Genomic DNA, 18084 nt, shown 5'->3' on the forward strand with positions numbered 1-18084 from the left:
AGAGAGAAGAAAACCAAATAAAAGTGAGAAAACACGAAAAGAATAATGAGTGACCAAAACTTTGAATTGCCGTGTGATACAGCAAAATGTTTTCCTCCCCTTGGGAAATACTATAGTGACTACAGCCCAGTAATTTTTTTGACTAAGTTTTGAAATTCAGACAAGCAGTAATAAGTTCTTCTGTTCATCTGATGAAATGGACACAGACGGACAAATGGACGGACTGAGGAGGGAGAAGGAGAGAAATCGGAAGAGTGTGATGCACTGAGATGTGTGTGGGTTTTTGGGAACTTTTAACATGTGCATCCTCTCACACATGCACACACACACACACACACACGTGCACGCATTTCAGATGAGCATAATCATATCACTTTGTGGCCATCACAGGCTGTATCCTCAGACTCTGGCTTTGTAACTACACCCATCCTCTCACTAATGTATTGCCAGATGCTTTTAGTCTGCCCTTTGTCATATGCAAAACTATTTTAGCTCATCTCGATAAATCATTCAATGTTGGAAAAATGCCCTATTTTCCAAGCTAACACTGCACTCCCTTTTTTCTTCTTTGTCTCACTCTCTTTCTGCTCTTCTGATGATGATCTCCACACACAAAACTCACACACGCACACTTCCATTAGACATGAATGCGTATACCTGTTTGAAATAACAAAGAGCTGCTGTATGTATATTGTCTTTATTACATTTTTTTAATGCAGTTTTAGAAGATGTGGGGGCATATGGATTATGAATCCCTTCTTTTAATATAGGTGTCTTCACTGCACAGTGAGAATGTTCATGTGGAGTACACAAACGCATTCCCCACACCTGCATACAAATACGCACACCCACACACTCCAGAGATTGCAGCAGGGTAGACCTCATTTGTAAACAGATTATAAAGTTAATTGCACACCGCATTTCAATTGTGCTGCTGAATCCTTGTGGTTTTGTTCCCCTGATTTGCGGTTGCAACTGTTTGGATCCCAAAACCAATGTGCTGGTAATAACTCCTAGTCCCACATGAATGACAGCAAGATTCCATCTCATCTCGCCTCAGGTACTGAGTGGCTTCCGCTTAAATTGGGAGCTCCATGGGGAGAAAGTAAAAGATCATCCCCTCGTTTATGTTCTGTTTCTCTGCCTCCGTTATTCTTGATTACCTCTCTGAAACCCAGTTGCTCATCTGGGTTTGACAGTTTTCAATTCGAGTTCACTCACTTTGGACTTTGAATATTTCATTGAGAGTGTTTGGAAGGTTGTGAGGTTAGGGAGAAACTTCTGCGAGTGACAGAGACATAATTGGCTTCAACGGTCTCCACAAAACTCCTGTTGTATAATTTTTAATCATATGCTCTGTCGTCAGCACAACTTCAAATGTGTCGTGTTTACCCGAATGTGAAGCGCTGATCTGAATTGTTTTACTTGAAAGGATTCAGCTGTCGTATAAAATAATGATTTACTTAAAAAAATATATTCTAATCATCTGGTGAAATTCCTCAGGGCAAGTTAGGTGACGGTGCCATATCAGAATAATGCATGAACCTCGTCCTTGGCCATATTGTCGCTGCCAGAAAGTTCAGCTGTGACAGCTGTTGAGGGCCATTGCTGCAGGCAACCTTGTGATGAGAGCTGCCACTGGCAAGCAATTGCAAGGCCACCTTCACTATCATTTTACTTCTCTCAATACTATAACCCACCAGCATTTACTCTTTCAATCAGTCGGCCCATTTTTCTCACTGGCTTTTCCAACTCTTGTTCTTCTTTTCCTCTCATTTCTTCCCTCCTCCTGTTTCATCTGTTTGTCCTGTCGCTTCCTTCTCTTTAGCAGCTGTGTGCCAGTGATTACATGCCTCTCAGCTCTCAGCACGAACAGTTGTTTGCGTCGTCCCTCCCAGTCTATTGGTTGCTTTCAAATGAATATACAGTAGTGTGTTAATATGTGTATTTGTTTGAGTGTTCACCGTCGGCTCGGGCATGGAGATAAGATAATTGGAAATTATGTTTGATTTCTTTTTTTAACCCCTCATTTGAGTCTTTCAATTCTGAAGTCAAGCCACAATTGTGTGATGAGCTTATGGTGTGTGTGTCTGTGTGTGCGCGCATGCATGAATCAGCTATCCGGCTTTAGTGCAGAGTGGGACTCAAGCTTTTTCAGACCTGGCTCTGAAACAGAAATGAAAAGCCGGGTAATTTCTTTGTTGGCACCAGCAACCTGGCAGTGAAGTGTGCTTGCGACGACTTGCATAAATACACACTGATGGACAGCAAAACACATATATAGCAGGAGAATGTAAACAAACTAATCAGAATGTAGTTCTTCTGAATGCCACTGCTACATTTTACACTCGCTGTGCTGCATACTTTTCACATTGTCTTCACACACACACACACACACGTTCCATTTTATTTCACGCTGCACACTGAGTCCAGTCATTAGTTCTGTGTCTCTCATGAGGGCACATCACTGTCCTGGCTGGTGTCTTTGTTGTGTCTCTCTGTGAGTGGTGCAGCCAGCCAGAGGGGATTGCCATTTGACGGGGATTATGGATCATAATTAAGCTCCATAGTGTGACTGTTTATACTGTAGCTGTCAGGATATCACAGGTATTGACATTTTGTCTGGTTGTCAGTGGAAAGCATTCACACACTTTCATTGATAGGCCTAACTTCAGGTCATGCTGCTCAACCATGATGAGGAGACAGCTGATCCCCAATGATACTCTCACTTCCTGTCTGCAGCTTCTCGTCACCTTCTGCTGATGATTCATCACATCTTCCAGCATGACGATTGTGACGATGAGCAGAATTATACACTTTAATTTAAATCCTTTCATTCATATTGTGCATTCTTCTCCTCACACTTCAGCCTGGCTCATTCATTCATTCGTTCTTAAATATTTTGTGTTATATTTTTGTGACACCGAAGCAGGTGAGCCGACCAGCACTCCCGGGGAAAATAGTTGCCAGAGATAGGCGTAGAGGTGCCGGGTGGTGTCACACAAAATAAATGAAGGCCCTAATTCCATTTGACATTCATCTAATGAGAACCAAATTTTCTAGTATTAGAGTGACAAAGAGGTGCAATAGGATCCACTTGACAGTAATTGCCTGGCAGCTCGTCCACTCGACTTGGCCATGAATCTCAACGGAATGGATTGGAGAGGAGTAAGCAGTCAATCATGATAGATTGAGACACTTCAACTGAGAGATCACTTTTCAATTCCCCCAGCCGAAAACTTCCATCGTGACAAGGGTGATTACAGAATTACCAAGCTCTCAGAGTTTACCAAACCTGTCAAATTAAGGATCTTTTTTTTTTTCATTTGGCAAGGGAATGACATTCAACAGTAATTAATCTTTTTTATGTTTTTTGTCCGCAAACACTGTTCTTTGAAAAACCTCAGTTCTTAGGTTAAAGTGCCCTTGTTTTTATTTAAAAGATGCAGGAGCCAATCTGGCACTGTTGCCTTGGTCGTGTTTTTGATTCCAGAATGAGAAAGCTTAACCCTTTTTCCCCTTTAAGGTCTTAAATGGGGGATTATCACAAGTGTTGCAGATTAAATGTCTGTCAATTAATTAATCAGTGAATTATTCCATCTTAAGATGAATACTGATGCTTGAATGTGGATAATTGTAAGAAATCACCTTTTATTTTTTTATTTATTTACTCAAAATTTTATTTGCCTTTCATGATGTGTTCCAACCATTGACCAATAGGAGAACAGAACGCTCCCGAACAATAGTTTTGGGGGAACTGTGAAAAGACACTTTATCTTTCTTTTTCAGGTTTCTCACACACCATCGTTGTTTTCGCACCACCTTCCCAGTGACATCACACGCGTTCTCTCGTGTCTCACCTGTGGTGTGTCATGTCTCGGCTAAGTCAAGAGTTTACATATAGTTTACTCTATAATCGCCCAATCCTACCTGGTGACTATCAGACAGAAAAATTGTGTAGTCTGAACCCGGCATGAGCCTGACAGCGGTCATCACTTTTGATTCAAATAATGCTGAATCTTGTTTGGTGCAATGAAGCACATTTTGTCATGTTTTTCAAACTCTGCTCTGTTATCTTGAGCCTGTTGAGAAGAGTACAGTTAAAAACACAAATACAAAATTATCTCACGTTAAAGCTGCTCCGACTGTGGTAGATTATGTTTTATTGTGGGATAGCATTGATGCTAGTAAGAAGCTGACTGAGGAAACAGGTTTTCAGGGCGTTTACTGATATTTTCTGATATCATGATAATATCAATATCATAGTACAGATAATCATGTAGTAAAAATCTGATATTGTGACAGCCATAATTCACACAGTTCAAATGATGGATCTAGCAGATTTGATACTGAGAGGAAGCTCCTGTGCTGCTGCTGACAGATAGGGACTTCCATACCAACCTCAAATCTACCTCAGGGCTGTTGCTTAAAATTGAGCTCCACACAACAAATTACCCAGCGGATGTGTATTGAAAACCCAGTTATAAAATATATGCTCCAGCAGAGGTGGTCCTGACTCAGCACGTTAGAAGAAACAGAGAAGTTGTCCGAACCTGTGAAAATGATGACTTGCAAAGCAGACTGTGGCTACTTAAGTGTAATGAGGGAGCCAGTGTCTATAGTTTACGTCCCTGTGCACACTTTGAGAAGCGTTGTATAGAGAATGCTGGAAATGAACTTTTGGGTGGTTTTGTGTGCAACAAAATAGCAAGGAAGTTGGAAAGTTGGAAATGCTAGTATGCTTTTTGCAAAAATCTAAAATATACCAAAGAGATGAGACTTGGTATGGACCTGCAATCCTCTACTCTTTATTTTGATTGATACACGATTTTAGTGCTGCTGTCTCCCTAAGGCATTAAAGGAAGAAGATTACATGTCCCATATGAATACCACAAAGCATAGCGTAATCTCATTATTCACACAATTATTGCTGATATAAACACACAGCATATATTCTCATTAAGAATAATTTTTCACTTTGGTAAATATCACAGCATCTTGTCTTTGATGTGAGGAAAAACAGCAGGGATTGATAGTAATCAAGCTACTGCTATTTTCTTGCTTTGCTCTTTCGTTTTCAAATCCCTCCCTGGACATTCATCTTTATACATTTTCTTTTCATTGGGAATTCCAGGGCTTAATTTCTAATCATTACACAAGGATAGATAAGCTCCATGGCTTTGATGCTTGATGTCTTCATACTTAGCAATGCTGCTGGTCCACATGGGGAAACCGCTTTGGCATTTTTAACTTGCAGACAGAAACAAAATGTGTTTTCCCTTTTGCCTGTCCACACAATAATGAGGTTCGCAAGAACACTGAAGTTGTTGTTTGCACTGATAGGCAAGCTGTTCTTTCGCAGTTGCTGGTTGTTAGTAAAGCTGACAGAATCAAATAAAGAAGTTCTTACCGAACGCTTTAGGTTGATGCTGCTGTCCAAAATACAATAATCCTAATCACTCCTAATCACATTGCGCTCTGACATCATCATCTGACTGCATCTTTATTTCCTATGAACCCCAGAAATATGTTTTTATATATAAACTCTCACTGAATGGTTCCATTGCTTCCAAATTCTCACTCACTCTCTGTACCATTTGTACCATTCACATATTGATCATCAGTGAAGTCTTATCAGTGTCTGACAATGAGGACACACACATGACTGTGAGCGTGCTGTATCTGCACTACAAGAGCCAAAAATGATGATGGGGGAACAGAGACCGGAATTTGACAGAAATTAAGATGTTTTTGGTCATAAATAGAAACCATACAGGAGAGACAGAGGCATTTGGTTTATGGTGATGGATTTGTGCCAGTATTAACAAGTTTTTTTCAGCAATATTGCGTGTGTTAAGTTTATTATGCTCAAATAATATGAAATATCAAATTGTATGGTGTTGTCGAGGATGGCGATTCAGTATATATGATTGTGTGTTAATATGTCAGAACAGAAAGTAACTGTGAGTAGGTGTCTCTTCAGCCAAGTCAAAGGACCTACTGTTGTAGGTCACTATTAAAACAACTAACCAAAGACTCTCCAAAATATTTTAAAATGGTTCATTAACTGAATGGCCTCTTCTATCTGAGCAACAGTGCAAGACATATAATTAAAATATGGTGAGAGCATTTGTTATTTCCCTTTATTTGAAAGTGACATATTTGAAAGTGACATATTTTGTCATTATTTCCCTATATACTGCCAATAAGTCTGATTCCTCGATTTTTCTTCTTCTTTGATGGTGGAGCAGTAGAAAGTCTGGCATGCCACTCTGTCAACCGCTGCACTCCCTGCATACTGTCTCGTCTCCTCATGTTATGGGGGGTGATGTATATATATAAATATGTATATAGCTACTTCTGATCAATCAATATCAAATTCAGGCTTAAATTAATAACTTCTATTCCAACACATTATAGCATATTATATCAATATTTTTGTCGCAAATCAGTGCGGATTTGCTAATTTGCTAATCACTGAAGACCTCCCACTACTTCTGTCCTGATTAAATAATTCACATAATTGTGTAGATTCAGGATCCTTTCTTTGTGAACGGCTTTCTGTCCCTCTACAAATTGATCCCTGTGGTGAATCCCACTTGGAGGATGCCAAGCTTGTTTATTACCTGCAGGGCTTGAAAATTGACTTTTGGCATGCTGATACGGCTGTTTGTCTTAAGAGTAACCTGCCTTTTAAAGATCTTCCCAAATCCAAACTGTATTGATTGAAATTGTGATACTGATTCCACAGAGTGAAGAAAGCCTCATCAGCTGTAGTTAGTGTATCTCAACATTTCAGAATATCTCATGGGTGTAGCAGGTTTGATTTTTGGTGATATGGCTGGTCATTAACTTTATCATATTAAACAGAACTCTCATATTGCAACTTAGTAAAAGGTGTCTGTGAGCCATGAGTCAGTGAGCAACAATAATGCTAATATTAGATGGAATACTTACTGTAGCCATGGAGACCAAATGATTATGGGAATATTCTAACTTTCCATACAGCAGTTTTTTCTTACTGTTTGCCATGGCTCACTCCACTGCTTACTCATGATGATTCCATTTTTGTCTTCATTTCTTCACTCAGTGGCCCAGGTTCTCTGTCTGTGTTGAACTCAGTCAGAAGTCATGATCATTTGCACGAATACTCAGAGGTGAATTTCTTCGCAGTGAAAAATGAAAACAAAAATATTTTCCAACCCATAACCCGCCAAATTGACATCAGGCATATAGAAAGAAAACCGCTGCTGGCTATTGGTGAAAAAAGGTTGTTTGATTTATGAATATCTGCTGAGTGAGGAGTGTGTGTGCTCTGTCTTTGGCTCTGACTTTGAGACTGCTCTGGGAAATGCAGCAAATGCAATTTGAGAGCCTTTTATTGCAATAGTGTTTGACCATGCTTGGATGCACATGATGCAATTTTTCAGAGGAAATTATTCATATCCTTGTAACAATAAACTCAATGCAGTGTCTCGCAACTGCTAATACTGGATTGATGTTCATTCTGCCTTTGTCAGAACTTTGATTCCTTTTTGATTTCTGTCTTTTCTTTCCCTGATTTTGACAGGAAACTATTAACAATGAACTAAATCCGTATGGGATTTAATGTCACATGCCAATGTCAGCTTGTCAATCTTAAACTAATGAGGATTCACTGGAAGTGATGCTGGTGGTGTATGTAAGATTAAATAGGTGACTTACCTGCATATTTATTGTAAATTAAACTGCTTTTCCTTTTCCTTTTTCTAGTTTGTAAAATGTCAAACAATGGTGAAAGCATTCCTCTCCAGATACTGGCCAGATACTGCATTTCTGACTCTAAGCGTGGGTGCTCCAGGGGTGAAGAGGTGTGCCAAGCGTCCACATTTCAGAATTTGTAGCTTCTTCATATTCAGAATTAGCTTTCGTGGACAAGCATGTGAACGCATTCAAGGACTTACACCAAATATACATACAGCAGTAGCCATCAAAATGGTCATTGGTTTTGATGATATTGAGCTTCAGGTGATCCATGTGATGAAGCTCTCCGTTATTTGTCTGTTCTCCTCTGTAAAAATATTCTCTAAATGAAGACAGCATGTTTGTCACTGGGAATGATTCACTCTAATCATATAAATCAATGTCAATATAGTGACTTTTTTTTTTTTATTAAAGTATATAATATGTCTGGTCAGATAAAGGTGTACACTGCATTTGATTCTAGTTGCCTCTAAAATTACTGAAAAGTTAAGTTGCCTACTATTTTTATACTAATCAGTGAATTAGCTAACAGTTTTAGTACCACTATTTCCTGAGTTATATTTTCAGTGGTTTACTAAAATATTCACGCTGCTGCAGTACAGCCTATAACCACAGATAGATACCTGAAGTACATAGAGTATTTACTTTGACAGCTGTCATCTTGTACTAAAGATTGAAAATCACCATGGAACAATGATCATCAGTCTATATAACAAATCTGCTACGCTGAACTATGGAAAAACTGTTTTAGTATTTATCTGAGCAGGACAGCAAAGAAACTGCTGTTGAGGTTTAAACTCCTCCTAAATATCTTCAGCAGCTGCAGGATGTAAATCAAATGATGAATGACCTCTTCACTATAAGTCATGATATATGGAAATTTTTTTCAGCCTCTTGTATGACTTTGAAAAATCTATCACTGATGCTTAATTTGTCCAGTATGGCATTCTTTTGCACGTACTTGGCCATGCAGCCACAGGCACATGATTTAGTTTACTTTTATCTCACTGAAATCATTTGTCATTTTGATCGATTGTCATCATAAAAGTGAAATTGTAATTGTTTGTGCAGTCATATCTTTAAAGAATGTCAAATAACGAACAAGTGCAGTGGGTCCATAACGATGACTGAAGAGCTAACAGGTGAAGCTATTTTTATTTTTATTTATGTATTCTTTTTAGAGGTTTGAATCATGAAGTTTAATTCTTACCTGTTTTCTGATGATAAATCTGAGGACTCCAGCAGATGTGTTTTGGTACAGGTCTGCCAACAACCTCAAAGATTACTGTACTTGAGTCATAATTGTCTCAGGGTTAACAAAACAGCAGAGCAAAAGTTAAGTAAGGAGGGAATGAATTAATGAGAAGAAATAAGCTTCCCCATGTCAGCCTCTTTTACATTTATTTCCGGATTAAAACAGGCAGAAGTGTTTTAATTGTATCCAAGTATTTGTATCCATTACGTTAACATGCTAACATGTTGTCCTCAGGTGTGATTTGCAAAATTGATTTACCCAAAATCATTAAAATCTTCAGGGGTCATTTTAAACATTTAATGATAGTAGAAAAAGCACCCAATAAACTAATTAACATGAATTGGGTACTCAGGGCTGATGCTATGTCACATTCAGCTAGATGTCAGCCCAACAGGTTCAAATTTAAAACTCTGTTCAGGTTCGTATAAACTGACAAATCTTGGGTGTATGTCTAAATTAGTTTTTTGAACTCCCTTTTCCACCACAGATTTGGAAAAGTAGATACATAAAATCCAAATGCCATGAATGTTGTTTGTTTTTCTTTTTCTTTCTTACATCAACCATTGCCTTTACCTCAAGAATCCCCACAGCGTCACACACAGCTGGAAAAGAAACAGAACTTTTTTTCCGACAGTATTTCAGAAGCTGCCTCTTTCCTTTTTTTTGCATGATGTGTTTATGCTGCAGGGGCACAATCAATGAAAGGTTAAGCCTCATGTGGAGCCATTTAAAAATAGACCAAACTAGACTTTGTTGTAATGTCAGACTAATGCAACCTACGTTTAATTAATTTGACTAATTCAAAGGAGAATATACAGCCACCAGCATGACTTTCATGATTCTGCAATGATGGCAGTCAGCGTAATGCAGCACAAATAAAGGTTACACACTGTAAAGTTAGACAGAGAAGAGACTGACAACAAATGCAAATTTGTGCTCTGCAGCAATGGTGGTGGGTGAACATGGGGACAAACTGTGTTCAAATACAAAATACTTACACAGAGCTAAACAGTAAGGATTACCTTCTTGATCAGGAGAAGTAAAATGCCTCCCAGTGAAGTAAACTTAGTAGTTGGCCAAGAGAAAAACTGAATTTAACATAACATTTTTCCAGAGCTAAAGAGTGAGCCATCTTGCTTGCTTCTCATCTCTGTTGAAAGTCTGCACATGTGCAATACTGATGGGGTAATGGTGAGAAAGTGTCGGCGGTTAAAGACATCTGTGAGGTGAAGTGCAAACGAAAATTTGAGTTATACTGGAAACAGGAGTTTGATTTTCAAATGAGGAGGTATTTCACCCACTGAAAACATCTTTGGTACTCCCTGCAAACACAGCGTCCCCAGCAGAATCAGCAAGAGAAGAAAAGGAGGAATCAGCCAAAGAGATGAATTTTGAATTTCAAAGCTTGTTAGCCACCTGAAAGTGAAAAGAGCCACATTTGCAGTACGAGTGCAGGTGTATGCTGTGACCACAGTGTAGCACCACTCTTCTGATATGCTGAATGTTGTGTTACCAAACTATTTTTGAACTACAAAAGGAGAATAACAGCGATCATTTTTCATTTGTCTGCAGTACATGGTGTGTGTTTGTTTCTGTTTCTGTTGGTCTGGCACGTCAGCTGTACAAATGGCCACCAGCCTGCTGAGACTTTTTATCATGTTCCAAACCTTAAATCATTTGTCACAATTGAATGTGGGTAGTAATGGCCTTTCTGGATTAAGTCCATAACCACTGCATGTTTGTCATGTTTATGTGCTGTGAAGTGTCTGAAATGCTGAAGACTGGCCTTCTTTTAGTGACTTTAACCCTCCACAGTGATCAGAGACCACGCTGACAGAGCTTCAGATGTGTTCAATCGCACAGCAAAAAAAAAAAACAACAAAAAGAAGTGTCCAACAAATTAATTAGATAGGGCTAAATTAACTTTGTTGTGATGTTGAAATACCAAAACATATCATAAATCATTTATTCATTATGGCAACAGAACAAAACTGAATGGACTTAAAATTCATATGTGCATACGTAAGCAGCATGTGCAAATCTTAAAAAGTTCTAAGTTTAACATCTGCACATCTTAACTGATTTGCTTCAGTTGTTTAAAATAAATCAGTTTGAGAAGGGTTCATGAAGAACAAAGTGCTTTGATGTATACTGCAGCCGCTTGCAAAACGAGAGAGAGATAGTGTGCAGTGGACACAGTTTCAGTTTGCACTTCTGTCCTCGGGATTAAAATGTTAAAATTAATCCTAACAGTAATGGAATGCTGTGAGTAACTACTTCTTCATTCAATTAATATTTGAAGCTATAATATTTGGTCTTACATCTGCGCTGAGGAGTGTTTGTTTCCAATTAATGTCTTATTTAATTCTGATTTTTGACTTTTAAATGGAACAGTGTTTATATTTGCAGAGAGTTGCTCTTGGGAGAGATATATTACGTCTTCCTTAAGGAAGCCATTAGGTTCCTTCCGCTGTACTGTTGAAGTACAATAATTCAAACGTTAATCTTCTGAATGTGATAAAATTTTATTTTAGACTGATAATGGTTCCTGCAACGCTGAAGGTTTGATTGAATGCCCAGAGATAACTTGGGGGTTCTGGAAAGGTTGCCGTTTTCACATAAGAGATGGCTGTATCAGCCTAGCACGTAGCCTGAACCATAAATTGTCAGCAGAACTGCATACTGTGCATTTCTGTTCTGTATATTTATATATCTTAAGTGAATAGATTTCCATTGGAGTAACAAAATGTCACCTCCCTAAATCCTACACACCTCTGCCTGTTTCACGGCTCTGATGTCTTCAGCAAAGATACTTTCTCTGCTTTCTGAGTTCTCTCTAGTTTTCAGTCATGATAAACTAATCCTGTTTTCACCCAAGTTTTTATATTTCATGATAGTTCCCTTTCAGTTCTTAAGATGAATTACAGTCAGTGTAACGATTTGATTGGATTTGCAAACTTCCTTAAAGATTGCTCATCTGTACTTGGTTCAGTCTCAGTAATAAAAGCTGTTCACCGGATCTGTGGAATAATGGTGCTCGTACGCAATATTAGACCCAGATTGCACAGGAGTGCAGTATGTAAGTGGATGATGTGGTATGCCGTTAATAGCTCCCATTCGTTCATTACCTGCGTGATTGCTATTGATCTGCAAGAGGCTGTTTCAGGGGGCTTTGCAGCTGCAGAGCTTTACGTGCCGGTGTGATACATTATGCCATACGGACATGCCTTATAGAAAACAATATGATCTGCGCTCCTGTATGGAATCTCAATGGTTTTGTATGTAGATATAGATTATTGTGACTGATGGGAAGGGATTAAGGTTGAAATTTTTCTTTTTCTGTTTCGATTGCTTTTCAAATGAAGGGATGGGGGGGTTGGATGGATGGAGAGGTGCGGTGGAATATATCAAAAGGAAGATAAATGATTGCTGTTGAGAGTGTTTGGTCAGCAGAATTTGAGTGTGTGTGTGCTTTGGACAAAACTGGGTTCCACAGGGTTGACTGAATAGATCATGTTTACCTACCAGCATACATATACATTTTGTCTTCATTTTGCAAGTGAAATATTTGTTGTGTCAGGTTAACTGTGAAAATAACAGCAGTTCTCCCACCGCGGCACTTTCTCAGAAACCATAACTGAGTTTCCCAATTCCCAAGCACTGATAGTTGCATATAAATTATTATTACATACTATTATTAATATCTCAGTGTTTTATCCATTGCCACTTCTGTTCCCTGGTTACTGCCCATGTCTCATGTTGCTTCTAATGGCAATAGAGACTAGACTTAAAGGTAAATATAACACAGTCTGAGCTCCCTAAGCAAATAAGTATCAAAACCAAACCTTTCTGCACCTCCTTCATGAATTACAAAGTGTCTCTGAAACCTGAAAAGGCAAGAATATATTGAATGCACATGTTTAAATCTGTTTGCTAACTTTCCTGTCTGCCTGATGTCTTCCAGGAGGCGACGGGGGAGAACGCTGGAGTCCACGGCCCAGCAGAGGACAGGAAGGAAAAGGTGCCCAGTCCCCATCTAAGCCAAATGGTGGTCCTCACTAACAGTGGGACTCTCTATGGACTGGCACAGAGGGTGGTGGCCACAGAGTCTCTGTGAGTACTCTCTGCACTTTAAAAAAAATCACAAATAATTACTTTGCGCTCATACTACTTGAAACATTCCATATTACGTAAACATCAATTGTGCAATAATTAAAGTGATCATAAAGTGGGCAATCTAATTACATCTTAACACAACACAGCATGCAGCAGTATCGGTCTTTATTCTTGAGGGAAAAAATGATGACAGCAGGGATTGTGTCGTCACTTGTGCGTCCTGGCACTGTGATATAACGTGGCAGTAATGTTCATCAAAGCATTTTCTCTTATCATTTTAAGGAGCTGCTTGTGGCTCACTGCCTCACCTCAAGGTGCTCATGATTTCATTAGGCAGTGTTGCACAGCCTGGCCACCAAAGATTTGCGCTACCTCCAGTGTGCGCTTGCGTATAGAATTGTTGTTTTCAACATTCACATCAGTGAAGCCGATTAAATTTAAAAGAAATAAAGATGATTGAAGTAGATGTATGAAGAGACTTATCATACCTGTTAATAGAATTTCTTGCTCCGCCTGTGGAACTATTCTGCCACTCTATCTTTGTCCATTATATGCATATATAATAGCATAATCAGGTCAAACTGTCGTCACAGCTGACATCTCTTGGACCGTGAGACGTGTGCAGCATACAAGTGCTTTATAATGAAAGTAAACCAAGGGCCCAGATGGCATGGCTGCAGAAATGCTGAATAGGCTTACACCCTCTCACACAAAGTTTTTCATGTATCGAAAGCAGACAGCAAGCTCAGAAGAATAATGAAAATGGAGGTGTTAAAGTGCAGAGGTGAAAATATTTCTTGGGTAAAGTCTGTAAGGAAAAGATTCCCTTGGGTGAAAGGAGGCAGACTGGGCAGAACGGCATGAAAAGATTTTCTGTCTGAAAAGGTGTTATTATAAAAGGCAGCTAACCTTTGTGTATATTATGACAACCTCCCGCGTCTTCAGCATATGCCATTTTTAAAAATCATCTAGATGAAAAAGAAAAGGCAAAAAGCCAAGATAAGAGCTCTGTAAGGTGCTCCTTTCACTGTTGCTCGGCGTTCTAGCCGTTGTTCAGGTGTCTTATTTATACAAGCGTGATTCGATGAGTGTGAACTGCAGGATGTGCTTCTTTTCTCCACATGGCACCACGCTGCCGAGGTAAACACAAGCTGTTCCAGCGAACCTTAATGTGATTTTCTCTGCTCGACGAAAAGAACGAATTTCCACAAGCTCAGTTATGGGGTGCTGGCTCATTTAATGCAGTGCTTTCAGATTTAGTTAAGATTTAGTTAGACGGCTCTTATTGATATTCATTCTTACTTTTAATATAAAGATTTCTGTTGGGGTTACCAGTGTTCAGTGCCGTGCAGCCTCCTCACAGGTGGTCTATTTGTGGAGCGTCAGTATAGCCTGAAATGAAATACCTTCATTACTAGATGAATCAGCCATGTAGGGACTGATATGTGCATTCACTTTAGTCTTATGATTTTGTTTTCAATGGTATTCCTTGAAAAAATACTGACTTTTGCTTCGTCTGGTCATGAAAAGTGGAAAGAGAATTGTTGAGAAAATGAGCTGCTGATTGGTTGAGCTACAACTTTCATTTATATTTTTTGAAATCATATATCACACCCATTTAATATTCAGAATAAATATGCATTTTATCATTTGAATAAAACATATGAAATGTAATTTAATGTGTATGATACTTAATGAATATTATAGTTAGAGCAATTATCAGAATGTTTTTTTAAGTTATTATTTCCATACCACAAAATCTTCTTTTAGTATCTATATAAGCACACTTAATTCTGTAGTCTAATAGCTTTAGTATCCATTTCCTTTCTGATCTTTGAGGTAGAATCCTGTCACTCAGATTGCTAGAATAATTCAGGAACAGGAAGGTGAATGTTTGAGCCATGGGGTCATTTTTGGTCCCTGTTGTTGTTTGTTCACTTGGTCGCTGTGTGCGTTCAAAGCAAAATTCATGTTCCCGGTGAAGTACAGAATGTGGTAGTCACTCGTGAGTCTTCAGTCTTTGTCTTGTTAAGTTGTTTTCTTTCCTTAAATTGCACTATCAAGTCAGTTGTGTTGTTGTTGAGCTGGAACTACAGAGAAATCACAATGTGCTCGTTAAACTCCTGACTGAACTTCAGTCCACTTGCACTGTTATTTAGTGTACTGTAACAGTTCAGTTTTATCCTATATTTAATTATCTGCTTTCCATTTCCCTCAGTAATTTTCAAGGACAGCTGAAATTTATTCATTAATTTATTGTAAAATAAATAAATAAAAGGCTGCCTAATTTGTTGGACATAAATGATACTTTTGTCATGTAAGGTGAAGCTTGAAGATTTGGAGATAGTTTTCACAAAGTGCAACATGACCACAGATCGAAGGATAATTTATATTCTTTATAGTCTTTTTAGCTTAATTATTTATTGCATTAAACTGTAATGATTCCGGGGGACAAATTAGATCACTGCAACAGTGGAGACAGCAGTGGTGTGGCTGCATGTAATGGTGCACGTTTAGTGTAACAATTGCAATTTAGAGAAAATTCTCAGAGGGTAACGTTTGTACTGAAATGTCTCCAGATCCAAATTAACAGAGCCAACATCTCAAGTCTTAAATGTGAGAAGCTTTATGGATCAAGTACTCTTTGTTCTTGCTGTTCTGGTATTGGGGCAATTTAGGTCCTCAGACCAAAATGCAGTCAAAGTGGTCATTTCATCTTTGTTATACACATTGCTAGACCATATAATGCCACCAGTGTTGAATTAAATTGCAGTTTGTTTATTTTTTCCAGTGTGTTTCTGGCTGAACAATTTGAATCCCTCCAGTCCCACCTGGACACAATGATGCCTGCAGCCAAGAAGCCCTTCCTTCAACAGTTTTATTCCCAGGTATAATTGCACCTTCTCTCTGAAGTCTGTGCAGTGACAGTAACTGTTTATCTTGTCGTCACTGTCAGCCAAAGGTAAGCTTGTAACAAACATCTGACTACAGAGGCACCAAATCTTCCATCATCATCATGTATTTTAAGCTGTCAAAGAATTAATACTTTTGTACTAATCACCAACAGAAATTGGTTTATAAATTATAGCCAATTTGAGATGGCAGACATTTTGCATCAATTTTAGACTATTAAAATGAATAATAGTAACTAACAGACTCTTGGGCTGTCACTGTCTGTTCTAACAAGTAAATATTCAAACAAAATGCAATATTCAAATTCAAAATTAACACTCTACCAGTGCAACAGACCTACTGAAGTATTTTTTCTTGTCATCCAGCGTAAACCGTTATGAAAATTCACTATCAGCTTGATATATTGCATACCTTTGTGTTGTATCAGTAAACTGGACTCATGACATCATTTTGCTTACTATGAAAGTGGTGGGCACTAGTGAGCAGTGCTGTCCTGACTCGACAGTCACAAGCACCAGAGCACCTGTGAAGTATTTTAGGTTCTGCACTGTAGGGGTTAAAATAACTAGCAAAGAGAAGGCTTTCGATCCACTGATGGTGCAGTAATTAAAACATACTGAAAAATATGTATAGCATTTCTGAAAAAAAATATTCCACTTGTGTTTACTTGTTTATTTGAATCCATCAGTCTGCCTTTTGGGTTTCTTTTAAAGCCTCCTAGACAAGCTAGAGACAAATGACTATGTAGCTGCAGCCCAGTATTCACTCCTGTTCTCGGTCAACAAAGGAGAAATTTGTCTGTCACTTAAAACTACGAAGGCAGCAATTTCACAGTCTTTTCCTTCTTGGCCACTTGACATTGGAAATGCACAGGTAGCCTGAGAGGTCTGTTTTCCCCAAACATCGTATGAATGTGATGCGTACAGTGATTTCACTCTTGGGAATTTTGCTGTCAGTGATGTTGTGTTTCCTACACAGCATGATTATCACAGAAGAGACTTTGACTTCTTGTCTGCCTCATCACTGTTCACAAAAACATGTTAAATACAGCATACACGTATTCTCCCTTTCTTCTTTCCCTCAGACGGTGTCTACAGCCAGCGAACTCCGCAAACCCATATACTGGATTGTTGCAGCCAAGGCCATCGACTACGAACAAATGTTGCTGCTGATGGCCGGAGTGAAGTGGGACATCAGGGAGATAATGTCACAGCATAATGTTTATGTAGACGTCCTGTTAAAGGTAACGCTTAGAGTTAAGAAATGTGCTGGTGACTGTTTACTTAACATGAGATTTGCTATACTGCAGGTTAGTGATTTATGGATAGAGTTAGTGACAGTGAATTAAAATGATGGGGATGGGGATTTTCACCACGGAGGGGGGCAGCAGAACAGGCTTTGAACAGAGCACTGAAATGTTACCACATTTTGAAATGGTTGTTTCGGATGAGTTCGCTAGCAGTGGCTTTTTTTCACACATCCAGCACACATGGAGAAACATTAGCATCTTTGGAGTTGTGTTTCTCGCCAATCAACCGTTTAATGTCCAATATTCCCTCATCTCTTGGTTATCAGTAGCTCCTGAAGTAAACATGCGGATCTTCTGAGGCTTTGCTTTGTTTAGCAGATTTTTAGGCTCAGCAGTAGTCAAACACTTGACAAACTTGTTGAAAGGGGTAAGAGTGAACGAAAACGTTAATGTTTCTGCTAGAACAATAAGCACAAAAGTGCAGTGTAAAGCTGAGGGGGACTGCAGAGTCAGTTCAAAATTATCTGTGGATTTGTTACATAAAAACATCTCCCCATTAAGATTATTGCATCATTTGCGCCACTCAGACTTGTTGTCAGCTGAATGTAATCGTGACACCAAGACGACTGTTATCTCCTGTTGTACTGTTCAGGAAAAGTTGAGAATTGTTCCTGTATTTATACTTTTTTCCTCCAACAAATAGTAACTGTTCACTGCATCCCTCTCACTATCATAATATCACATTAAAACAAGCGGAACACAAAAAGGCGGTTGTAATAGATGTGCTTTTTTCTAGCGGGGATTTTCC

General features: G+C 38.8%; 1 protein-coding gene across 2 annotated transcripts in view; it reads left to right on the forward strand.

Annotated features, from left to right (window-relative positions):
• Positions 1-18084, forward strand: part of vps50 (VPS50 EARP/GARPII complex subunit) — a 91655-nt gene that overhangs the window by 65821 nt on the left and 7750 nt on the right. For both annotated transcript variants that reach the window (XM_046416991.1, XM_046416992.1), the window contains 3 exons: positions 12963-13111; positions 15906-16002; positions 17112-17270. In XM_046416991.1, coding sequence (XP_046272947.1) covers positions 12963-13111; positions 15906-16002; positions 17112-17270 — 405 coding nt within the window. The remainder of the gene's footprint in view (positions 1-12962; positions 13112-15905; positions 16003-17111; positions 17271-18084) is intronic.

Source organism: Scatophagus argus, chromosome 17 (assembly GCF_020382885.2).
Source record: "Scatophagus argus isolate fScaArg1 chromosome 17, fScaArg1.pri, whole genome shotgun sequence".
Taxonomy (NCBI): domain Eukaryota; kingdom Metazoa; phylum Chordata; class Actinopteri; family Scatophagidae; genus Scatophagus; species Scatophagus argus.